This window comes from Cydia splendana, chromosome 23 (assembly GCF_910591565.1).
Source record: "Cydia splendana chromosome 23, ilCydSple1.2, whole genome shotgun sequence".
NCBI classification, from domain to species: Eukaryota; Metazoa; Arthropoda; class Insecta; order Lepidoptera; family Tortricidae; genus Cydia; species Cydia splendana.
Genome location: NC_085982.1, coordinates 12,295,496 through 12,322,316, shown reverse-complemented (window position 1 = coordinate 12,322,316; position 26,821 = coordinate 12,295,496). Strand labels below are relative to the sequence as shown.

Sequence of the window (26,821 nt, the reverse complement as noted above, 5' to 3'; positions counted from 1 at the left end):
TATCTAAGTATTTATATATTATATATGTCGTTGTCTAAGTACCTATAACACAAGCCTTCTTGAGCTTACCGTGGGGCTTAGTCAATTTGTGTAAAAATATCCTATAATATTTATTTATTTTATTATTTATATCGCATTTCTCAAACAAAACATTTCAACAAAAGAAAGACTAAACAAGTAACACCAAAAAGAAGATTGGTAGGTAATGTAGGTATTGATGCTTAATTAAGTACGTGTTTGGACTTGAAGACCATTGTTGTAGTACTGAACTATAAACTGAAATAAATGTCATATACTAAAGAAAAAGTGACCAAGGCCTCCAGTGGCCCAGGCTGGAATAGAACAAGCGTCCTCTGCTATCGCGGCAGGTGCCTGTGCCATTCGACCACCGGGCCACAGCGGCATAAGTCGAATTTTTCAAGTATGTATATGCACATCTTACTGAAGGCTTGTGGCGCCCCCTGGCCATCCCTAAGGTAGAACAGTATAGTTCGACCTTCTGACTGGATCATCTCAGGTGATACCGAAAACAGGTGACTTTCTGAAAATAATTAAATTCGTTCTAATACTTCTAATAGTACTGAACTATAGTTGGGAAGTTTTATGGTATGCAAAAGCTCAGTAAATTCAGAATACATAGCGAACAATGTCTCCCTGATCCCATCAAAATACCGACGTGTCGATTCAGAGTTATATCCGATCAGAATTCCCATTAAGCGAGATGTTTTCAAACAGCATACCTTAGATTTCTCGAAACTATGCGAGTTGGTACACGGACAAACAGCCTATTTATAATTAGTTAATTTTACACGGTAATAGTAAGAGTATCGTAATATCCTGTTTCTAAGTTGATTTCGTAGTAATCGTGAAAACACGATAATATACTCAATAGTAAGAAAAAGTAGCTCTGTATGAATATTTTAATGCGGCTTTTCTCAAGATACCGAGTAGGTCCAAATATCTAGATATTCTAGATATCTATTTTATCAATCAATCAATCAAAGCATTTATTATCAGGCAACTAAGGCAACGTATATACAATAATAAAAATCTTAAATACTAAAAAAACATTTTCATTCATTCATTTTATGCCTAGATTCTGATGTCTAATTAGCTCATTACATTTTAAATATTCCCATTGGATCGTTTTACTCTTTGGAATTGATTTGTAATATTTTACAGCTAGTATTTATTCTCCTCACGTTGGTGTGGTGAAAAAAATTGTGTTTTACTCGGTAGCAAATTTTGTTTAACCCCCGTGCCTTGAAACCCTTCAACGCCCAAAATTCCACCGGTCGAACCTCTCGCTGCGTTTGTGGTTCAATTTTGAAATCTGTTGCTCTCTCGAGTATAAATAAACTATTAGCACGACTAAACAAAAATGTTGCTTCCTTGTAAAAAATATTGTTATAGTACATTGTGCAACATGGGGCGTAAGTTGAATATTGCAAACGAGAGTAAGTTAAATCGCGACGGCTAGCCGGAGCGATTTATAGACTCGAGTTTGCAATATTATTACGCCCCGAGTTACACACAATGTTTTTCATCACACTTGCGATACAAAAATTAAGTATAAAGACAAAAAACTGCCATAATTAATTATGGCACTAGAAACTTTATAACTCCCTAGGGAGAAAGCTTTTTCTATAACTCCCGCTAAACCTGCGTGCTATTCCACATTTACTGAGCGAGTGTGATGAAAAGTATATAGATCACAACGGTTACACTCGCTTGTATTTTTAGACGCTATTGGCTATTGGTGACATGTTTCGGGCCCGTCGGGGGTCCTTCCTCAGGTTCGAGTGCTCGCGGCGGCTGCACTGCGTGCGTGTGACGGGCCCGAAACATGTCGCCAATAGCAACTAAAAATACAAGTGAGTGTAACCGATGTGATCTAAATATTTTAAAACATGTCTCACGAAAGTTTAATTTCGAAGTCTTGTGAAAAACTGCAATGTAACTGGGTGCAAAGTCGAACTTAATCCAGCATCTCCCAGTTAACCTTAGGGCAATTGCATGTGCATTGTGCACCACATGCAACTTGCGCCCGAGTCAAATGACACATAAATTTGCACCAATCGAACGACTTGGGAACTGAAATATGCGTAGTTTGAAAATGGCTTTTGCGTCAATTGTATCAATTGGTAACATCTGGGAGACCGAGCTTTGCTCGGAAAACATATAAAAACTAAAAAATGCGCGTTTTCCCAGAGATATGACCTAGCTAGATCGATTTATCGCCCCCGAAAACCCCTATATAGCAAATTTAATCGAAATCGTTAGTCGTTTCTGAAAAAAATAAAAAAAATACAATTGGTTCACTTGTTCCAATTTAAATGGCGGTTACGCCATTTTGAACGAGTGATGTAATATCGCAACTACGTGACTTTGTACACGGATAGACAGCCCGACGACATACCAATTAACATATATTGTGATGCTACAAGCTAAATACAACCTTATATTTCAGTCTTAAAACTCAAAATTAACTGAATTTACAACTATGATTGATCAATTTATCGCGCAGTTGAGAATGAGCTTTAATGAAGTAGTTTAAGGTTGGTTTTTGAATGGTTTAAGATATGAACTTCGAAGGAACTAGTTGTCCTTATAGTTTTTTTAGATTTTGAACAGTATTTAAAGGATTTTAAGGTTGTGTTTTCCTTGGAGATGGTAGTAGCGGGATTTTTCCCTATTGGGACTAGTAATAGGCTAGTTTTTAAGATAATTATCTTTTACGTGGAATTAAGGGCTTAGTCATAGACGTGAGAGTTTCCTGTTGGAGGTTTTGGAATTAAATAATAGCGTTTTTTTTTTAAATTTTAGCAAAAACGCATAGCCATTTTGCCACAGTTCCTTTTTGAGACCTTTATAATAAAATTATGGAATTTAGCTATGGTTAATGTACATCAATTTGCATACATTATTTTTTATAATGTTAATAATCAACTGAACCAACTACGAGCTATACAGGGTGGCTAAAAAATAACTGCATTTCCGTTGCAAAGAAGGTTTTGGGATTATACTCGTACTGATCCACTTTTACGTTAAAAAAAACTGACCCCGAAATCGCGAAAAAAAATTACCCTCCCATAGAAATTGGACCAGCCAAAGTGTATGAAACAGACAATTTTTTTTTCGCGATCTCGGGGTTTGTCCCATATTAAAAATTGCTCAGTATAATGCCTAAACCTCTCTGCAGTTATTTTTTAGCCACCCTGTATACGAGTGCCACACTAACGGCACGATTCGGAAAATGAATTAGATTTCTACTAGACTTCAACAAGTTACGATACGGATAATTTAAAGATATTTGTAAGATAGATATGTCAAATTTGACGTTTCCGCGATTCTGGAGGTCCTCTTGAACGATTTCGACAAGTTATGACTTAGATATCCAAGTCACATCTAGTCGATATCTAATGTAGATCTAGTTGATCTCTAAGTCGTCCCAAGATCTTGTGATTATATCGAAATCCGAATAGGCCTGTAAAACTGGTCCATAGGGCCCGCCCTTACGGCTGACCGTCATTTTACTAGCTATTGCATCATGCTTGTAGGCCCTTCACTAGAAAATGCACCCCATTTCTACCCCGGGATGACGTAAGAAGTGACCGCAGTTGCAACTTTAGTCACGATTAAGGTCCATTTTTAGGGTTCCGTGCCCAAAGGGTAAAAACGGGACCCTATTACTAAAACTAAACTAAAACTAAATAATATAGGACAATTTTACACAGATCGACCTAGTCCCACGGTAAGCTCAATAGGGCTTGTGTTGTGGGTACTAGACGACGATATATATAATATATAATGATATATAAATACTTATATACATAGAAAACATCCATAACTCAGGAACAAATATTTGTGATAAACACACAAATAAATGCCCTTACCAGGATTCGAACCCGGGACCCCCTGCTTCGTAGGCATGGTCACTACCGACTAGGCTAGGAGGCCGTCAAAAATAAGACTTCAATGTCCGTCTGTCTGTCACCAGGCTGTATCTCATGAACCGTGATAGCTAGATAGTTGCGTTAAGTGTCATTTTGTATGGGATCTTGAGTTTCCAAAACGTCTCGGTTGGCGCGCTGTTCAAAATCTCATACAAAAATCATCTCATACAAACGCAAACGCTCTGATCCGATGATGGAGACATGAGGTCGCCATAGGAACTCTGTGATAAAACAACGCCGCAAACTAATTGTGTTTGGGTTTGTTAGAATTGTCTCGATGAGTATAAGTTGCCCGTGGAAAGAAAAGTACAGTCAGCGATAAATTCTTAATCCTACTTACAATTTTTTTCACAAAAACTTTTATTCATTTATTGAATAAACGAAAAAGATCCAGTCTAATAGACAACACCCATCGTAGTCAACAGCTTAAGAAGTTCTGCGTGCCGATGGGAATTCAAAAATATATTTTTTTCTATTATCTATTTTAATACCTTATTTAAAAATCATATTCAGTGTTACTATGATATTATAAAACAGCAATAAATTATTTATAGAAATATTACAGCAGCAATATTATAATTATATTATACTTGCGGCGACTCAGGTCATAATGCCGTCTCTTTCACTCTTCGTTGGCCTTAACAAGGGTAAACGAGATAGCATTATGATCTCAGTCCCCAGATGGTATTACGTTAAGTATATTCACTATGGACTTCCGCAAAGTAACAATTCAATAATCATAATTAGTACAAAAACTTGTCTTCACCGAAACCGTTTTTTACCCGACCGCCTCAGAAGGGAGGGTAATGTTTTTTGCCGGTTGCGTCATATCGACGATTACGGACACGTGTTTCCTGTGGTTAGGGTGACCATGCTGAATGATATTGCGGGACTGTCCTGATTTTTTTTTACTTCTAGTCGCCCACAAATCAAAACCATAACAGGTAATTTAGTTTTAATGGAATTTATTTAGTTTATTATATATAAGCTTTATCTGTATATTGTCGTTTTATATTGTCCCAATAAATCATGAAACATAAAATTTAGATTTATCAAGATAAAAATTTGAATAATGAAAAAAGGAGGCAAGAAGCCGTGTAGGTACCTAAAATATTTAAAAACATATAATGCATCCGTAATTCTCGTATTTCCTTTGTTAATTTAATTATACTGGAAAAATATTTAGAATGAATTAGGTTATGTAGGTATAATATTGGCAATAAATAAAAATTATAAACTCCATTAAGCCACAAGTAATAATGTAAGATACCTACACTTTTTAAATTTGCTGCCTTTTTCTACTGACAAGGTCGCTGTGCCAGAGTACCTATAGATAAAACATACATAGTAAAATGTAATTGACATAAGCCTATGGCACTATCTGACAGGAGTCACCATGAGGCCAGGCCCCTATTTCACCAACGTGACAGGTCCGGCAATTGTCGACATCACTGTTACTGACGTCACAGGCTTCCATAGGCTACGGTAACCGCTTACCATCAGACGGGCGGTGTGGTTGTTTGCCACCAACATGTTAATTAAAAAAGAACCCCACTATGTCGCCAGTTAATAAGTACTTATTTTGCGAAGCTAATGACAATTGTCACAAGAAATACGACAATTGTCACGAAATTCCGACACAGAACTCATTTGCTGTCAAGAATTACCGAAAGTTCTTTGAAATCTTGTGACAATTGTCATTATTATCATCATAAACATCGCAAGAGAAATATCCCTTTTTTGCCGATATAATAAAGTTTTTTTAAATAATACAATGATGGTGACAAACAGGAATACGGCCCGCCCGATGGTAAGCAATAACCGTAGCTCATGGATGCCTGTGACGTCAGCAACAATGAGACTTGTCGAATTGTTGCACCTGTCACGTTGGTGATATAGGGGCCTGATCGACCTTCAAGGTCCTATCGAAAATAAGATAAAAACCCTAACAGGTTGAATCGGGTTTTTAGTCAAAACTCGAATGTGGCAAGCACATGTATGGGTTATGCGATAACACAGAATAAATAATAGTACTACCGTACAGAAAGGAAACTTCCTACAAAACCGAAGATTTACAGCGGTTCAGGGTCGAATCATGCTGTCCCTTTCTAATATCGCACTATCCCTTTCGGCTATTTAGGGTTGTCAAAATCCAAGCCATTATCTTATCTGTGGTCGTGCACGCAAAGGGACGTCAAGTTGTGCCAACCGTAATAATTGTTCGGAGCAATGCTGAGCCGAATGGAGCCGAGTTTGCCCGAAGGGAGGAGTTTCGCACCCCTGGCGATAATCGGCACTGAAACCAAGCATAGGTGGCCTTCCATCACAGAAGGGCTTATGCTTCAAGTACAATAAGATCCTTTCCATCTGAAATTCCTGCAGAAATTCTGATAAAAACGTCCTTATTGCACATGAAGCATAAGGACCCTTCTCTGATCGAAAGTCACATAGTACTTAAAATTATACAGTCTGACAAAAAGAGTAGAAATTAAAAAGTAGCAATACTGTAGTGTCGTCCCTTTTAAATCAATCTAAGAAAACAGGACGACAACAGTATTGCCACTTTTTAATGTCTACTCTTTTTTGTCAGACCATCAACTGTCGTATCGACAAGTGCGTAGTTTATGAATGAAAAACAGAAGCGAAACCGGTCCATCTTGATTAAGAGTCAAGTTCACAAAAAAAGTGCAAAAAATGGTTTCGTAACGAGGCACTACGCAGTTGATAATTACTTGGGTATCAATTTGATTGACATATTAATTACATTATAATGTTCTACATCATCTATATCTGGTTTATTTAGATTAGAGTAATGGATTAAAGAAAAGATAAGGATATTGATACCATTAACGAAGCTACTTGGGTAATTCATACAGGCTAATAAGAAATAAGTTGCTACTAAACGTATCTTTCAGACTTCGTTATTTTTCCTGTTTTATTTTGATTTTTGTACAATAAAGTGTTTTACTACTACTACTTGCCGTAGTGCTAAAACTCAGCTCCTTTCTACAAAAAAATCACCGTCCAACTTCTTTACTGACCGCCTGAGATAAGTGATAGTCCAAAAGTAAATATTGTGTGTAATACAGAATATATGACACTCACTGACAAAATGATAATCATGTGTGTAATCTTCGTGATACCACCACACCCTTTCACGCTCCTGTGATTATTACCTGATAACATTAATAATACTGCTCTTAGCAATCATGGCAGTTACAGCCTTTGAAACGGATCCCTTTGTTTGACATTATTATTGAAAGTCATAATGTAATGATTATCAGATTATCGTTAGTCATAATTCTGAAACCGTTAACTTATCAGGATTTTCGTAAGGTAGGTTAGGTTTATTTAATGGCAATCCTGAAAAGTTACGCGTTTCTGAGAAAAACCAAATAATGATTAACGACAATGCGGACAAACAATACATTATGACTCAAAACTTTATGGGAAACACTAGAGACCCCCTTTTAAACGATAATTAAATTATATATGAGACATAAGGGCTTAAGCGCCAACATAGTAAGAGTCAGTTTAGCGAAGCAATGAACAGACAATAATAATGTATCTTTATCAGATAAAATGCTTTGTGTGATAATCAGATATAGGTATAATAAATTCTGCTCTTATCTACTACTACAATATAGATAATAATCATTTGCAAAGAAGTAAATTTATTTAAATATCTGCAGTGGTATCTGATACAAGTGGTTTATATTAGGATCCATTTGATCAAGGCCGCGTCTGATTAGACTAATCATACGGTTGATGTACTTATTTTATAATCAGATAGAAGTTTTTTTGGGATTGTAAATGAAATCAGAATAAGTAAGTGTCATATAGGGGAAACACGACATAGAGCGGTGCAGACTATGTATTTAGGCAGAGGAGACGCCCTTGCACATCCTCACAGAGTGCCCTTGGTTAATGCGCACTCGTGACTTAATCCTGGGCAGACACATATTGCGCCCGGAGGAGTTAAAGTCTCTCTGTTTGAATTTGCAGGTTTGGATCGGGAGTTGTAGTAGGTGGCGATCACAATAGATCAGGAATGGTCGCAGTGATACATAGGCTATGGAGCCTTATATAGCCCCTAACAAGAAGAAGAAGTGTCATATAACATTTAAAACTTTCGCGTTGGACACATATGAAATCACATTTACAATCCGGTATATCGCAAATTTATTTTGTTACCTTTATTTACCGACGTTTCGACACAGGTTTCACTTTTCGTCGGGTAGTCACAAATCTCTGTTTTGACATTTTGCTGGAACGTCAGTTAGCCGATGTCAGCTACCACGATTTGCGATAGACCCGATTATAAATGTGATTTAATATAGTCTGTCAAGCAAAGTATGTCAGTAGCAATGTACAGCAAAGTGAAGTAGGGCAACAGTCAAAGAGCAGTATTGCGCTAAGAAAAGCACCAATGTACATCGAACCAAAACATGTAATTATCATTTATAACCTCAAATTTTACAAATATTTACGATCAACGAGCATGATTGTACATTCTAGGCACCTTGACTTTGCTTAAGTTCATGCACAATATTATTTAATATATTGGTATTTAATGGTGACAGCGGACATTTCTCTTAAAATAGCAACGATTCAGAATGCAATGTAAACAAACAAGATGGCTGTTATTCACGATCATAGAAGGTAGGATCGTATAGAAGTGGTATACGCGTGCCTCCGTGAGGGACAAAACATACGCAAATGCGACACTGTGATTGGTCGAATTCATTTGTTGCCCACCATTATCCATACTAAAAAAATGGTGGGGAACAAAAAATATGTGAGACTGTGATAAGGACAAACAATAATAGCGCTTTCTCTGCTACTCCTACTGAAAGATACGTAAGACTATCCCGTTCTGTCAGTTATCCCCACCACTCATGCCTAATCCAGGTTAATTCATGTTCACGATCCATATTCCACAGATAAAACACAGATGACACGCGATTTTGGAATTATTCGAAATTAGTGTTGCTAACCCGCGATTTTTCAAATTTGCCGCCTTTTGTTACTGACAAGATTTGCTTAACCAAGTATATGTAGTAGGTACGTATACATAAAAACCTATACAATAATGTTTGTATAATCCGATTTTATGTTAAAACAGACTACAAATAAAATCCACAATTTTATCCAGCATAAAAAGTCCCCACCTCTCTCGTCGCATGGTCACCCCAGCCCATTCATAAGACTAGGAATGTAGCGCGACTACCAAGAATCGTGGACACCACGCCACTAGATAAGATAGTAACCATACATTCTTGCGGCGGTGAGACAGTTTTTTTTACGTTTTTTTGTTACCAGGAAGCCATTGGACTTTACTATGTTTCTTATCTTCGTGTTGAAATGTTACTGACCGAATTTTGTATGAATTTGATATCTTGATAATCTTGAAAAAGTACCTATTAGGCCAGTGCAAAGTCTATGGCCTAATTTGAAGAGTTTTATTATTGTGACTATGTAGATAAAAAAAAGTTCAGATTTTTCATTTAAGTAAACTTGTTTGAAAATGTCTATTAATTAAATAATAATCGAATTTAAACTAAAATCAAATAATAATATCTATTAAATAATAGTTTACATATATCCAGGGGCCTATTACATAATAAAATACAAGCGAATAGGTACTATTAGTGATTTTTTTTATGTAAAATCACTGAGAGTATTAGCTTGTATTTATTATGCAATTCCGCCCAGGTAGAATAGAAAAAAACTTGTTGAAAGCTCAAAATATGTTACCTAAAAATAAACCCTTTTTTTATCTGTTTTTTTTAGGCTTTGGACACTAGGTGAACATGTCAGCCTCATTAAAAAATAAACTTAAGAGGTAAGTATAGGTTACCCAGTAAATGTCAATGACCTACCTATAGTCTAAAGGTAAATAATAATGTATCATAGATATAATTTAACAATGACTTAACTATGAAGATATGTAAACATGTCATACTATGAAATAAACATGAACACGTCAACTAATATTATAACTAAATAGTTTATAAATTATCATACAACCTATTCTGTTATTATAAATAATTATATTGCAAGCATGTTACTCGTATAATTAAAAACGCATTTAACCGATTTCCAAGACCGAAGTAATCCCATAACCCATAAGAGCTCCGCGAACAGTTTTCTGCGGAGCTCTAAAAATAGTGAAAAATCTAGTCTTATATGAATTATATCATATAAAAACTCAAAAATGCGCATTTTCCCAGAGATAAGACCTAGCTAGATCGATTTATCGCCCCCGGAAACCCCCATATAGCAAATTTCATCGAAATCGTTAGAGCCGTTTCAGAGATCCCCGAAATATGTATATAAATAAATAAGAATTGTTCGTTTCATTTTTCATCAAAATCGTTATAAGTACAAGAATTGTTCGTTTCATTTTTCATCAAAATCGTTATAAGTACAAGAATTGTTCGTTTCATTTTTCATCAAAATCGTTATAAGTACAAGAATTGTTCGTTTCATTTTTCATCAAAATCGTTATAAGTACAAGAATTGTTCGTTTCATTTTTCATCAAAATCGTTATAAGTACAAGAATTGTTCGTTTCATTTTTCATCAAAATCGTTATAAGTACAAGAATTGTTCGTTTCATTTTTCATCAAAATCGTTATAAGTACAAGAATTGTTCGTTTCATTTTTCATCAAAATCGTTATAAGTACAAGAATTGTTCGTTTCATTTTTCATCAAAATCGTTATAAGTACAAGAATTGTTCGTTTCGTTTTTCATCAAAATCGTTATAAGTACAAGAATTGTTCGTTTCATTTTTCATCAAAATCGTTATAAGTACAAGAATTGTTCGTTTCATTTTTCATCAAAATCGTTATAAGTACAAGAATTGTTCGTTTCGTTTTTCATCAAAATCGTTATAAGTACAAGAATTGTTCGTTTCATTTTTCATCAAAATCGTTATAAGTACAAGAATTGTTCGTTTCATTTTTCATCAAAATCGTTATAAGTACAAGAATTGTTCGTTTCGTTTTTCATCAAAATCGTTATAAGTACAAGAATTGTTCGTTTCATTTTTCATCAAAATCGTTATAAGTACAAGAATTGCTCGTTTAAAGGTATACTATAACAGTCTATATTTTATAGTCTTTATGAACACTATTGTAAGCATGCTATACGATAAATAAGAACACTATATACCGTGACAAATTGTATTAAATATGATATGATTAGCCAACGACGCAATACCACAATCAAATAAATTACTAATTAACTGCTAATACAGTAATCTTGTATATTAAGATAAGGCAAAATATTAAAATGGATAAGTATCCGTAGATTCAGAGAGCGGAGTTTTTGAAAAAACACCGCTTTTGTAGATCACAAAATATCACAATGCGATTGTCAAATATTTAATTTAATGTAAGGACTTCATCGATTTTAATTCTGATTTTTTTACTTCCGCCCGATAAAAAAAAAACGAACATAGGTATAAAACGCACTTTATAATGTGTAACAATCTATGCTCAAAAACTAAAAAAATTAAAATTGCAGGACGAAATTTAGCACACTGAGAGTTTATATGTGACGTTCCACGAGAAAAGGTTCCACGAGAAAACCTTATGGCGGTTGGCGCTTACGCTATTATTAACGCCGCTCCAATATTATTGCGGCGCTATGCGACGTAAGCGCCAGCCGCCATAAGGTACCTTTTGCCGTGGAACGTCACATATTATATAGAAATAGACCTAAGTATTAGTACATGGGAAAGGAGGGGGTGGGCATTTTCACTTAAAAGCGTACCATTTACTTGTTTTCGAAATTCCATCAACTTTTGGGTTATTTCTACTCAGAATCACGACGACTATTGATTTAAAAAGAAAAAATGTGTCTCAAAAAAATGTCAGTTTTGTAACACATTTCCACATAAGTACATTTTGTATGGACCGTTACAAAACTGATAGTCTGACACCCAAAATTTGTATGAATAACTGGGGACACTTTTTTTCTTTATCGTATTCAATAGTACTCGTGATTCTGAGTCTAAATAACCCAAAAGTTGATGATTTTTCGAAAAAAAGTAAATAGTATCACTTTTTCTGAAAAGCCCCGGGTACATTAACGACTTCTTTCTACGAAGGCAAAGTCGCGGGAAAATCTAGTTCACTATAAAACCCTAACTACCTCATCAACCGTCTGAGTTAAATAGGGCTCCAGTAATCAGCCAATCCCACAGCATCCTACGGATACGTTTAACGTAATGAGCCGTCCTACGTTGCATAAGTCCCTGTCCGGACTTGAACCCGCGACCTCAGACGTCAAGCCGGGGCCTTGAAGGTTTGATGACCTGACATTTAATCGCAGTGCGTACTATGTTTGTATGTCATAATGCCACTTTATCAAGGGGCCTGGCCAAGATGGTATTTATTGATAGAAAAAGACAATCGAAACAAATAATGTACCTACATATGGACATATTGCCGTATTCGAACTTGAAGATATTCACAAGAGACGACACGTACTAGATCCATTCTAGATTCGTTATAGTTTAGATATCAACTAACTCTGCTCTTTTGCAGCGCAATTCGGGCAACCAATGTCACTTTTACGTCAGATAGAGTAAGATATCTATTAGATGTGAATTGGATATCTAAGTCATATCCTGTGGAAATCGTTCAAGAGTATCGCGCAAATGTCAAATTTGACAGGTTAGATCTTAAATATATCGTGATCGTATCTTGGTGATGTCTAAAAGATATCTAATAGATGTCTATTTCAAAATCAGAATCGGGCCCATATACTCTGTATCTTTAGGTACTTAAATAAAAGTAAACAAACAATTTGTACATTTTCGGGTAGTTATAACATTTATTGATTAACCAACCAAATGCTTTTGCACCTGGATCTGTAACTGACAGGCCCCTATTTCACCACGGTGACAGGTGGAACAATTATCGACATCACCGTTACTGATGTCACATATGCCTCCATAGGCTACGGTAGCCGCTTACCATCGGACGGGCGGTGTGCTTGTTTGGCACCAACATGTTAATAAAATAAAAACTTCATTATGTCGCCAGTGAATAAGTACTTATTTTGAGAAGCTAATGACAATTGTCACAAGAAACACGACAATTGTCGGTAGTTCTTGACAGCAAATGAGTTCTGTGTCGGAATTTCGTGACAAGTACTTATTAATTGGCGATATAATGGGTTTTTTTTAATTAACATGTTGGTGGCAAACAAGCACACCGCCCGTCTGATGGTAAGCGGTTACCGTAGCCTATGGAGGCCTGTGACGTCAGTAACAGTGATGTCGACAAGTGTCGGTGCTGTCACCATGGTGAAATAGGGGTCTGACTACTACATTATTCGATCATGTAATGTTTTCATCTACCCTCAACTGGCTTAAGGAGCTATTTGAGGGTAGATTTTGTTTACTTTTATTTAAATACCTAAAGATACAGACTATTAGTCACGTGATTTCATAGAATCTTTCATCTCAGTACATTTTTGTGTTTATCGATGCATGATTGTCTTGTCTAAGTACCAAATATAGAAAAACAAGTGCGAGTCGGACTCGCGCACGAAGGGTTCCGTACCATAATACAAAAAAAAAAACGAAAAAAAAGCAAAAAAAAAACGGTCACCCATCCAAGTACTGACCTCGCCCGACGTTGCTTAACTTCGGTCAAAAGTCACGTTCGTCGTATGGGAGCCCCACTTAATTCTTTATTTTATTCTGTTTTTAGTATTTGTTGTTATAGCGGCAACAGAAATTCGGCACGGTTCGTGAGATACAGCCTGGTGACAGACGGACGGACGAACGGACGGACGGACGGACGGACGGACAGCGAAGTCTTAGTAATAGGGTCCCGTTTTACCCTTTGGGTACGGAACCCTAAAAAACTACAAAATTTACATAACAATCCAGGGAGTCTTTGATAAATGAAAAGTTTATAATCTGTATCTTTAGGTATTTAAATAAAAGTAAACAAACAATTTGTACATTTTCGGGTAGTTATAACATTTTTGGTTAACCAACCAAATACAAAACCGCCTGGATCAGTCACTGAACGACATGACCATAAACCTATATTATTTGATTGTGTAATGTTTGCATCTACCCTCAACTGACTTAAGGAGCCATTTGAGGGTAGATTTTGTTTACTTTTATTTAAATACCTGAATATACAGAGTATAGTTAGGTACCTATTAAATCAGTATAATGTTGGAAACAGTTCGAACAACTAGACCTCGAATTGGCCCGTACGTTTTTGGCAATCCAAACCCCAAGAAAATCGACACTAACAAACAATACAGACGAAGCCACGGGCATGGTATAATAATATACTCCGCCTGGTACTCCATTCCCGTCTTTTCTAGGTCACCTAACTGACACGGGCCTACGTCATCATGCGACAGCGCTATATGATAATATGCGATAGCGCTATATATAGCGGCCATGTTGTTGTGACGTAGGCCCGTGTCACTCTGGGAATGGAAGACCATGTTTTATTAGACTATGGCCGCGGGTTAAAGCTAGTGTTAACAACTGTATAATTACGTGATTATTTAATGTGACTTTGCTGTGTACCAGTTTAGATTAAAATGTTTATTTGGAAACCACTGGTTGATATCTCACTTAAAGCCGAACTTCCGGCTGGCGCCATTTCTGATTGTTGACAATTCTTATTGGCGCCAATAATGGAAGTTCACTTTTAACAGTCTGTAATATTATTAAGCGACCATTTATAAATCAAATTGTCAAATAATATACTTCTTTCAATATCTGTTGAAAATTGTTCATGATTAAAATGTTGCGACTAGTGATGAACTTCCGGTTGGCGCCCTTTCTGACAGTTGATTGTCAATATAAAAACCCGCCATTGCGCCAACCAGGGGAGTTCATCACTAGTGGTCGAAGAGTGATAATCTATGTGATAATCGAGTTAAAGTGAAATTGTCTTGAATTAAAGGTGTTGTAAAAAGGTTTGCCAAATATAAGAGTAAGTGTTAATTCCATTTCTTTTATTCAAATTACTATACCATTACCTTCCTTCTCCAACTTAATTAATGTGAGGGAGCCTAATGTCTAAAAGCATAGTTACAATCAAATTTACAGTATTTCATAATTAAGGCTCCTCTCCCATGATTAAGACGGTAATAGTGGCACTATCAATCGAACAGAACAGTATTTCAAGTAAAGTGTAAATACGTTTACTACTTATTTGCCTAAATCTCGATTGAGAGAGCTATAGTGTTTAACATCTCAGAAGTGGGTATGAACAGTTTTTTTTTTTTTTTTTTTTTGTTGTTTAAATTACCTTACGAAGTCACCGTCCATGATGATATTCCACGTTGAGATATTGAATGCAGTAATATGAAGATAAAATAATGCAAAACACGCGTGGCATAGATTTATTATTCAAAGAACAAAGTGGCATTTTTTTTTACTTACAAAATAACAGTAATGTATAGTTTTAATTATTATTTCTTCCAATCTGCTATGTGCTTATCCAATGAGAGGCTCATGTTACAAGGTTTATTTTCTTTTTAATAAAAAAAAAAAAGGGCCGGTCAGTTGACAACACATCGATACAGTAATAGTTCATACTTAAGTACTAATAATACGTTAGCATTTCTTTAAATTGTTTAAAATTAAAAACGTGTTTTAATATTCTACTTAAGCTACATCAAAGCTACGTTAAACACATAAAGTTTTTAGTTATTACCACTAGCTACTTTTCGGGGCTGAAGTATAATCCCCTTTTATTTACAAAGAATAAATTGTGCGCAAATGCATGCTCAATTCCAGAGGAACCTGACCAATACGTAAATGTCTACTCCCCTTCACGTCCCACCAACGAGCGGCGGTCGTGAAGTCAAAGGAGGCGGCCGACGTCTCGCAGACCATCCCGACAACTGACTCCGTCACGTAGCCGGCTGACCAATTGGCCGCACGACCACACAGGCCGTCGTTCGCGCAGCCGCTTAAGCCGTTGGCCACGCAGCCAAGCACGCCGCGGCTCGCGCAGCGAAGTGAGACGTCGCTTGCGCAGCCGAGCGAGCCGTCGCTCGCGCAGCCCAGCGAGCCGTCGCTCGCACAGCCGAGCGAGCCGTCGCCCGCCCAGCCGAGCGAGCCGTCGCCAGCCGAACGAGCCGTCGCTGGCGCAGCCGAGCGAGCCGTCGCCCGCCCAGCCGAACGAGTCGTCGCTCGCGCAGACGAGCGAGCCGTCGCTCGCGCAGACGAGCGAGCCGTCGCTCGCGCAGACGAGCGAGCCGTCGCTCGCGCAGCCGAGCGAGCCGTCGCTCGCGCAGACGAGCGAGCCGTCGCTCGCGCAGCCAAGCGAGCCGTCGCCCGCCCAGCCAAGCGAGCCGTCGCCCGTGTAGCCGAGCGAGCCGTCGCTTGCGCAGCCGAGCGAGCCGTCGCTTGCGCAGCCGAGCGAGCCGTCGCTCGCGCAGCCCAGCGAGCCGTCGCTCGCACAGCCGAGCGAGCCTTCACTGACACAGCCTAGCGAGTCGTCGCTTGCGTAGCCGAGCGAGTCGTCGCTCACGCAGCCGAGCGAGCCGCCGGTCCCGCAGCCGAGCGAGCCCTCGCTCGCGCTCCTAGCGAGCCGTCGCTCGCGCAGCCTAGCGAGCCGTCGCTCGCGCAGCCGAGGAGCCGTCGCTCGCGCAGCCGAGCGAGCCGTCGCTCGTACAGCCGAGCTAGCTGCTGCTCGTGCAGCCAAGTAGGCCGCCATTCGCGCAGCAGAGTGAGCCAGCGGAGTGGGCTCAACCTGCAGCCGGTAAACCAGCCGAGTCACTCTTCGCGAGCAAGTCACCTGATTAAACATGTGAGTCAACCTCTTCTTATTCAGATAATAATAATTTAAAACTCTTACTTGATGCACTAGAAACGTTTGGACGTAATGATTCGTTAGATAAGGTAGGAAACTTGCAAAACGCGGTCCCTGAATTCGATCCAGCAAAAATAAAAGGGAAGAAACAATGAGCATGTGGATTCATAAGGTTAATGAGTGTGCGACTATATACGGCTAGTCTGAAAAACAGTTGATACATCTGTCCTATTTTCTTGGACGGAGTGGCAAGCAAAACTACTTGCGGCTTTCCTTCCAAAGGTAATTATGGACAGAGGCTTAGTGACATGTTGTCTATACGAGCTCGTTTTAGACTTCTACACAGGTGGCTTTAATAAATAGAGTTAGCGAAGCCATAGCTGGCAGATTACCAGTCGAAATTAGATTAGGAGCCGAAGCTGCGCCGTTTCATGACCCCGATAAACTTTTAGCATACATATCTGCGTAATGCACGTAACATTAAGCCGGTTTCTGATCGTAAAGTAGAGAAAAACCACAACTATGGAAAAATCTCAGGAAGATACCTCTCGATCAATTTTTAAGTGGTGTTGTTACAACTTAAAACAAGAGGGTCACTTGTCTACTCAGTGTACCTTACCTATTAAGAAATGTACGAACTGTTTGAAAGTGGGTCATGAAGCTGAGCAGTGTTTTTCAAAATCACTAACACCAACCGCAATCGTTACTGAGTAATCTGTCTCGTGCTGCTTTTATGTTCACACAAAGTAAATGAGTTAAATTATTTTTAGTTCGACCATCTACGTTCATAAGTTACGTATAACAAACAACACAATTTATTTATTCGTATGGCTTAATTGTTCAGTCGTTTATAAAGCTATTCTAAGGTTCTGTATCCATTAAATTACGTCACTGCCGAGGGTAAACAAGTGTGCAGGGTTTCCGTCGTATTTGCTAAGTGGGCAGTACTGAATGATGTGCTCGATGTCCTGCACAGGAGCCCTGCAATCGCACTTTGGAGTCTCTATCCATCCACATTAGTGCAGGAATGCTCGTGAGCGATCGCAGCCGGTTCGCAGCCAGTTCAGTTCAGATGGCACCATTCTTTTCTAGGCAATGAGAAGCCAGGTGGTTTTACTGTGGGAATGATAGTAATCCCAGTATTCCCAATCCTTTCGGGAGAACTTATCGTTCCATTCCTCTTCGCATTTGTCCGAGATATTAAAGTTTGCTTTCATTAGGTTTCTTGCAGTTCGGTGAGGAGGATGTCGAGATTTTAATCGGTGTGTTGTAGGGTTTCCAAATTCAGCACTGGCAGCTAGATTGGGATGGATCAAGATCTTCTGTGCCTCACGTACTAGCGCTTGCTGTCTCCTTAAGTGTGAAGGCGGTATATGACTAAGGGTTGGAAGCCACTGGACCGGAGTGATTTTGATGGTTCCGGAAATGCACCTCATGGTTTGGTTTAGGTGTACGCCTACTTGCTTTGTGTGTGCACTGTTTAGCCAGATAGGTGCGCAGTATTCTGCTGTTGAGTAGACTAGGCTAAGAGCAGTGTTACGAAGTACGTCGGCTTTTGCCTCATGTGATGCCAGCCAGTTTGTGCAGGAGGTTGTTGCGAGTGTGCGGAGCATAAGTGAGACTGCAGTCCAGGGTCACTCCAAGGTACTTTGGCGTTGGATTGTATTTTAGTACTGACCCACCGAAGGAAATGTCGGGGGTTCAAATTTAGCCTCTTTATTGTGCAGGTGGAAGGTTGTCACTTCTGTCTTAAGTCAACACACACAGAATAATGACACAACACAATAATAGAGATTAAAAATATTTAATTAATTAATTAGTATTACATACGGCGAGAAACCGTTCTTAGTCGTCGCGTGGAACGGACGTTTATACCCTCAGCGTGAACTCATTTAAATTCAGATATATTGTTTCTCACTTACATTATGATTTCAAAAGATATAATGAAAGTACGTCGTAATGCTGCGATATTCTAATTAAATATTGAATAATTAAAACTGCATCCGTCGAGTTTCCCCATATTATTGTTCCATACGATATTAATGAGTGGAAATGTTTATAGTACACGGATCTTAAGGCGGCCTTATATCTAAAAGGGGGTTTTCAGTTTTCATTTCCAGCTAAGGTTAGAATCAATCATTCACCCTAGAAACCGGTTTTGATCGCACATTATCATTGGGGTATAGAATTGATCATTAAAATTAAATATAAAAATAACCTAGAATTCTAAGTTTTTATCTACTGATTTCGGCAACAGAGGCTGTGTGGTTATGGTTTCTTATTTTGACAACATAAGAAGCAAGGTTACGTGGATTAAATACCGATGTTGAATAGTTTGGGTGATTTTCTTGTTCAAACGCTTAGCCGGTGCAGGGTCACTATATGGGTTGATGAGGTGAACTATTGTAGACTTACAAAGTTAACCAGACCTTATTTATTTCTTATTTTGAAGGCATTACATATTTGTTCTTGTCGTACCTAGGTGTTTTTATGCGTATAAATATCATCACTTAGTAAGAGTGTAAATGCGTGCAAGTTAGGGCGCGGCGCGATCTTATTGCAGTGAGATGACAATAATGTTTTGAGGACGTTGGTGCAGATTTTGAAATTCAAAGGTCTTTGCTCGCTTTTCTAGTAGCAGTCCATTTTTGTAAAGGTCGTTGTGGTACGGTAATTTTTAACAGTTCAGGTAAATAAGAACGATAATGTCACAAATAAATAAGTACCTACAATCTTTTATTACATGAAATTGTTTTAGTGAGAGAGTACCAGTCAGTACTATAACATTAAATGAGTATTACAGATATTTGTTTATTGACATGAACATGAAATTGTTTTATTGAGAGAGTACCAGTCAGTACTATAACATTAATATGAGTATTACAGATATTTGTTTATTGACATGAACATGAAATTGTTTTATTGAGAGAGTACCAGTCAGTACTATAACATTAATATGAGTACAGATATTTGTTTATTGACATGAACATGAAATTGTTTTATTGAGAGAGTACCAGTCAGTACTATAACATTAATATGAGTATTGCAAATATTTGTTTATTGACATGAACATTAAATTGTTTTATTGAGAGAGTACCAGTCAGTACTATAACATTAATATGAGTATTACAGATATTTGTTTATTGACATGAACATGAATGAAGCGGAGTCATTTTCGGGCTATATAAACTATGGCGCACTCCCTTAAGAGACCTTATGTATAGGATGTAGCATCTTGATCTTAGCAATAGAAATCCAAGTAAGGACGAATAAGAAGTGAAGTTATTTTACATAATGTTATTGTTATTTTAAATAATTATTATTTTACAGTATTCAGAACGTAGCGGGATCTGTTGCTGAAATACGATATATGGCATTCAGGACATAGAGGGGGCCTGTTGCTAAAATACGATATATGGCATTCAGGACACAGAGTCAAAACTATGATGGATGACATTTAGGACAAAATGAGGCCTGTTGTCAACAATATGAAATGATTAATGGCATTCAGGACACAGAGGGGGCCTGTTGTCAAAACTATGATGGATGACATTCAGGACAAAAGGGGGCCTGTTGTCAACGATATGGCTAATGACATTCAGGACAAAATGGGGCCTGTTGTCAACAATATGATTTACGATATTTAGGTCATGATGGGGCCTAATATCGGTTGACTGATTTATGGTGTACTAGATGTAACAAAACATGTTACTTGGTGTAATGTTTAATTTCATAATTAGATACATATTATATATTAGATTGTTATTTATTCCATGTACATTTAGAGGTAATCGTTAATTAGAGGGCACAATGATAAGTCCGAGGTCGCACTTCTGAATCGGATGGCCGACTGTTAACAACTGTATAATTACGTGATTATTTAATGTGACTTTGCTGTGTACCAGTTTAGATTAAAATGTTTATTTGGAAACCACTGGTTGATATCTCACTTAAAGCCGAACTTCCGGCTGGCGCCATTTCTGATTGTTGACAATTCTTATTGGCGCCAATAATGGAAGTTCACTTTTAACAGTCTGTAATATTATTAAGCGACCATTTATAAATCAAATTGTCAAATAATATACTTCTTTCAATATCTGTTGAAAATTGTTCATGATTAAAATGTTGCGACTAGTGATGAACTTCCGGTTGGCGCCCTTTCTGACAGTTGATTGTCAATATAAAAACCCGCCATTGCGCCAACCAGGGGAGTTCATCACTAGTGGTCGAAGAGTGATAATCTATGTGATAATCGAGTTAAAGTGAAATTGTCTTGAATTAAAGGTGTTGTAAAAAGGTTTGCCAAATATAAGAGTAAGTGTTAATTCCATTTCTTTTATTCAAATTACTATACCATTACCTTCCTTCTCCAACTTAATTAATGTGAGGGAGCCTAATGTCTAAAAGCATAGTTACAATCAAATTTACAGTATTTCATAATTAAGGCTCCTCTCCCATGATTAAGACGGTAATAGTGGCACTATCAATCGAACAGAACAGTATTTCAAGTAAAGTGTAAATACGTTTACTACTTATTTGCCTAAATCTCGATTGAGAGAGCTATAGTGTTTAACACTAGTATATAATATAAGCTATAATTACTTCAATCACGAGAACAAATACCCAGGTGAGTGCTAGACGTATTTTCTCCTCAGGAATCTAGCGAGTCTAGGTCACGGCAATTATATGACTTAGGTTGTCTGCATTGCATCAGACGTAAAGGGGCCCACTGATTAACAGTCCGCCGGACGTTATCGGCCTGTCAGTTGTTCGGAACTGTCAACATTTTTTTCTAACTGACAGGCCGATACCGTCCGGCGGACTGTTAATCAGAGGGCCCCTTACTGTATTCGTGTCATGGTCATGTTAAATGAAGGGTTTAGACTTTTCTCTGGTGATGCAATTCCGCTTTGCTTTACATATCTGGTAACATGTTCTTAACAAGATCTTACATGGTTCCTAATAGGAACTTTTTAATATCACGAAATTGAGGCACAAAGGCAAACTTATCCCCATAAGGGATCTCTTCCAGCTAACCTTTAATGAAATTAAAAAAAAACATAATTTTGTCACAATAGCTGTATTCAGGAGAATACTCTGGATGATTATAAGGTGTATCTTGAAATATACAAATAATTTATGAATTCAATACATACTCGTACATTCAAAGATACTTGACATCATTTTAATTTTGGTCACAATTTTGATATTTGATAGAAAATCATGTACTTACAGTCGCCATCAGATATATCGGAGCGGCTGGGGTGCTCATAAATATCTGAACAGTACGCGCATATTAGAGCGAGCGAGGTGTACCGGAAAGTAAGATACGCAGACGTTAGCGAATAATGTCAAATGGGGTTGGCCGGTGGAAGTTTTTAGCAGATGGCGCCATCATAGCTTGCCCTGTCAATCCCTAGAATTGTGTCAATTTTTTGTTTTTTTTTAATACCCTGGATACCAGCCCTATAAGCCAAATCTCATAGAAAAAGGGGCAAGCTATGATGGCGCCATCTATGCAAACCTTTGACAGTTGCCAACCCCATTAACACTGCTAAGGCAGTCGTGGTAAGACTGTGTGATCTTTAAAAACCTATAAAGCCATTACAATACAAATATTCTTTATTTCTCACTAATATGAAAAAGAACATGATATACAAATTAAACATAACTTAAACTATGGTAGACAACAGGCGGTCTTATCGCTAAAGAGCGATCTCTTCCAGACAACCTTAGGGTTAGACAACATTACGTCACGTTATCTTAAATTACTTTACCTTATTTTTACGCTACGCACACACAACATCACTGCACTCGCGATAAAGGTCGTCACACACCGCCGCACATGTACGGAGCACACACTGGCGTGATTAGGGCAAAGAAATGGTTTTTATACATTCCCACTGCCGTGAGTCATGCGGTTCTCAAACTGTAACCGGTTTTGCGGTTCGGGAAGCGACAGCTCTAAGTTGGTGGGAGATTTATTTATATCACACATTTATATATAAATAGGTATATTATTTATTTGTTTATTTTAAACTTACAATAGACAACAAGATTAAAACAGCAAGCCAATTACAGGAACTCACAGGTAGAGGTATGTACGTAAATATGTAGGATTTAGGAAGAAAAGATAAGATGCGATGGCAGAAAGGTGGGCCAAAATGGCTACTGAGTGGGACCCACGGAACACCATAGGTGTAGGTTTGGGCGTAGACAGACCGAGAACATGGCGAGACAACTGGGACGCATTATACCCGAATTGGTGAGAGAATAACATGGTAGAATACATCCAAGTTGTCCCGCCATCTTCTTCTCAATCTGTTTCCACAACAAAGTCGAGTGGAGGAAACGAGGGGAGGCCCTTCTGGTGTTCCGGGTGTCCATGGGCGGCGGTAATCGCTTACCATCAGGTGATCCGTCTGCTCGTTTGCCTCCTATATCATAAAAACCGGCCAAGTGCGAGTCGGACTCGCCCACCGAGGGTTCCGTACTTTTTAGTATTTAGATAGATGATGATAGATAGATAACCATTTATTATTATTATTATTATTTATTTGTTGTTAAACGGCAACAGAAATACATCATCTGTGAAAATTTCAGCTATCACAGATCACGAGATACAGCCTGGTGACGGACGGACGGACGGACGGACAGCGGAGTCTTAGTAATAGGGTCCCGTTTTTACCCTTTGGGTACGGAACCCTAAAAAAGGCCTTTGCCCAGTAGTGGGACACTAAAATAATGATATTGCATAAGTATTTTTAATAGAGCCAGGCTCTATAATATGATGAACCTCACTAAAGAAGTCCTAATCAATTCTGGTCTGGAGTAATCCATTACCCAGTAACTAGGGTTTGCAATCCGGATCCGAAATGTATGAAATTATCCGGATCTGGATCCGGATCCGCGGATATTCCCATACATTTCGGATCCGTCGTGCAAACCCTACCAGTAACCCATTAGCTATATGTATTTATATTAAATTTAATGTCACGGTTTTATTATTTTAACCGATTTGTCACATTTTTCTTCCTCCATTAGAGAGCGTGAATTTAATTGTAGCCAAATCAAATTGAGAATGTCGATAATATATTAAACGTAGAAATATCGTGATACAAACTGTAACTTGAACTAAATGTTACATCATTCCATAGAAAAGGGACGTAGGCCTTCGAGCAACACTGGGAAGGGAGACGGCATCGGCAGTTGCACTATTTCCCCTCTGCCGAAGCATAGGTACAACTGTACCTATGGCGGTGCGTGTTGTGACTCGTCCGTACATAAAAAGAGATCGAGGTGTGCAAAATTTGTCTTTGACGTGTGTCATTTTCTATGTATTTGTGTCGTCATTACAGATTGGATTTTGTATGTAGTGAGTGAGAAGTGCGATTGTGTGCATGTTTCCCCCCGCAAAATATGTCAGAATGATTTGTAGCTACGGTAAGAATACCGCTTGGGCTCCTCCCTTCCGATATGTCGGACGCCGGTGTTGCTCGAAGACATAGGCTGTATGTGCCTTGGGCTCTGGATCCGAAAACGTATAACATTCTTGCAACTCAACGTAAATTGACATTCCTAACTTTTTGTCTTAAATTAAGATTTCGTGTTTATTCCCGTCCAGATAGAGAAGCTCTTGAAACTTACCATTTTTTTCTCAAAATCTCACAAAAAAAGTCGACAATAATTTAAAAATGGGCCCATTTAGCAACCCTAATTTTCTCAGCATGTGTCCTAACTGTCCTAAAGTCACCCGTTTCCTTTCCCACCGACAGACCGCCTGGTATACCAAGTACCAACAGCAACACAATTGACCATACATGAACCTTGTATTCTTAACGATAAGGTTCAAAATCTGTCAGTTAACAACCTGGACATGACTGATGACTATGACGTTATCAGGTCCTAAGGAACCAACCCATTACTCGTACAAGTTCAGGGTCACCACTAACAAAATCATCCGGTAATTATTGTACGGCAATAAAATCTATACAGCATACGCCTTATTGCAAAGGAGTAAGGTTTAGGTGTGTGTAGATATTTTTGGAGGGCAATACACGTGTAGGGAGTTATTTTAGCTAACACGTGGATATGGTTCGAAATACATTGTAGTGAGGATACCGGTGTAAAGGATGTGATGATGAGCGTTTGGTTCGGGACATAAAGTGTTTCGCTGCTCTCTTCTCTGGGAGCCTAGCCAAAATGGCAATCGTTTGCAGGAAACGAAACGCTAGAAACGTAAATAATGTATGGAAATGACAGCGTTTCGTTTCGTTTTCTGCAAACTGCAAGTTTTGATTTCGTATATATTCCGCCCACAAAAGGAGCCCTTCAAACCTGTCAAATTTAATCAAAATCTAATTAAAAAAAACAGAACACCAAGTAAATATGGGCCCATCTAATGAATCACACATGGCGGAAACCCGTACGGAAATCATTTTTCTGCCCTCCGGCCGGAAAGCGCCAACTTTAACATCTTGAAATCAATCAATAACCGCAAACTTTGGCAATCGCTGTCAATAAAATCAAAATTAAACACAGGTGTCCGGTCTTGACTTTGCCCTTACTTTATTCGGTCAAAAGAAAAAAAAAAAATAAAAAAAAAACGGACACGCTCTTAAATCACTGACATGACGAGCTGTCATTAAATAATAAAGATTCCAAACTTACAAATGTATGTGAAAAAAACAAGAAAGGACCATAATCTTACGGGATATGGTTCAAATTAGCAATGAGTAAAGTCTTTTCGGCCGCAAATATAATTTTGTAATATCACTATCCAGGCATAAATGACGTAATTTATGATCTCACTGCGTTTAAAGGAATTAAAGCCTTATTTTGGTCAATGTAGGGTTGATTTTAGGGTATATGAGGATTACTTGATAATAATTTATAGCTTAATTCAGGTAATCTCAACTAGAATTAGGTATGAAACTTCAATATAATTTGGTGAGTAATTGTGATCAAATTTTCAATTTAAATTCTGTGGTAGAGATGGGACGTTCTTACAGTAGAACCACGATTATTCGAACTACATACCTAATGCCCGATTCGAACTTTAAGATACGTCAATTAATAGATATAGAAACGATATGGATTAGACGTGTCAGTGTCAAAAGTGACCTTTTTGTTTGACACATTTGACACTGACATATCTAATCCATATCGTTTCTAGATCTATTAATTGACGTATCTTAAAGTTTCGAATTGGGCCGCTACTCTTTTTTAGCATTAGAAAAAGGGTAAACAATTTTGATATGTAGTTATTTATAAACTGAAAAGCAATTTTGAAAATAAGTCACAGCATTTCATATATCATTTGATATTTACCACTAGCTTTTCGGTGAAGGAAAACATCGTGAGGAAACCTGCATACATCTACGATGAAATTCAAAGGTGTATAATTATGAAGTCCCCAATCCGCATTTGGGCTAGCGTGGGGACTATAGCCCAAGCCCTACCGCGCTTGAGAGGAGGCCTGTGCCCAGCAGTGGGACGTATATAGGCTGACATTTTTTTTTTTTATTATTATTATTAAGTTAAATATGTAAGAATGTAATACCTAGCATAATATACCAATGATCATTTACATTATTTTAGTTTCATAAGTAATAGTGACTATTTATTCAATAAAAAAAAAACACTTCAAGAATGTTTAGGTACCTTTTTTCTAATGCTAAAAAAACGAAGTATGTACAATAAAACATAAAATATAAATTATAATATTGGAACCTGGTGTGTTTTGGGACGAGGTCAAAAAAGAGCATTGTATACCTTTTTGCATTAAAAGGTAGACCAAGATAAGTCTGCAACGATTTAGATACCACTCGCAGTGCGAGTGTCATTTATACGTCATAATTTCATAGAAGTTTGACGTTTAAAATAACCCTTGCACTGCGGTGTGCTATAAAAGTCGCTATAGACTTCTCTTGGTCTAACTCTACACTATATTCAAAATTGACGTAATAAACATTTTGAGCAATCTTTGATTTATACTTATTTATAAAAGCGTTTGTAAACGGTACATTGGAGATATACTTTTAAGTCCA

General features: G+C 37.9%; 1 protein-coding gene across 3 annotated transcripts in view; it reads right to left on the bottom strand.

Moving 5' to 3' along the window:
- Positions 1–26,821, bottom strand: part of LOC134801854 (neural/ectodermal development factor IMP-L2-like) — a 107,487-nt gene that overhangs the window by 19,088 nt on the left and 61,578 nt on the right. The window contains exon 1 of one of the 3 annotated variants that reach the window (XM_063774490.1): positions 22,550–22,593. The exons of 1 other annotated variant lie outside the window; for it this stretch is intronic. In XM_063774490.1, the coding sequence (XP_063630560.1) occupies positions 22,550–22,578 (29 nt within the window). In that variant the 5' untranslated portion in view covers positions 22,579–22,593. Of the gene's footprint in view, positions 1–22,005; positions 22,030–22,549; positions 22,594–26,821 lie in introns of those variants that run through there. One more of the 3 variants, XM_063774494.1, reaches the window with a different exon arrangement.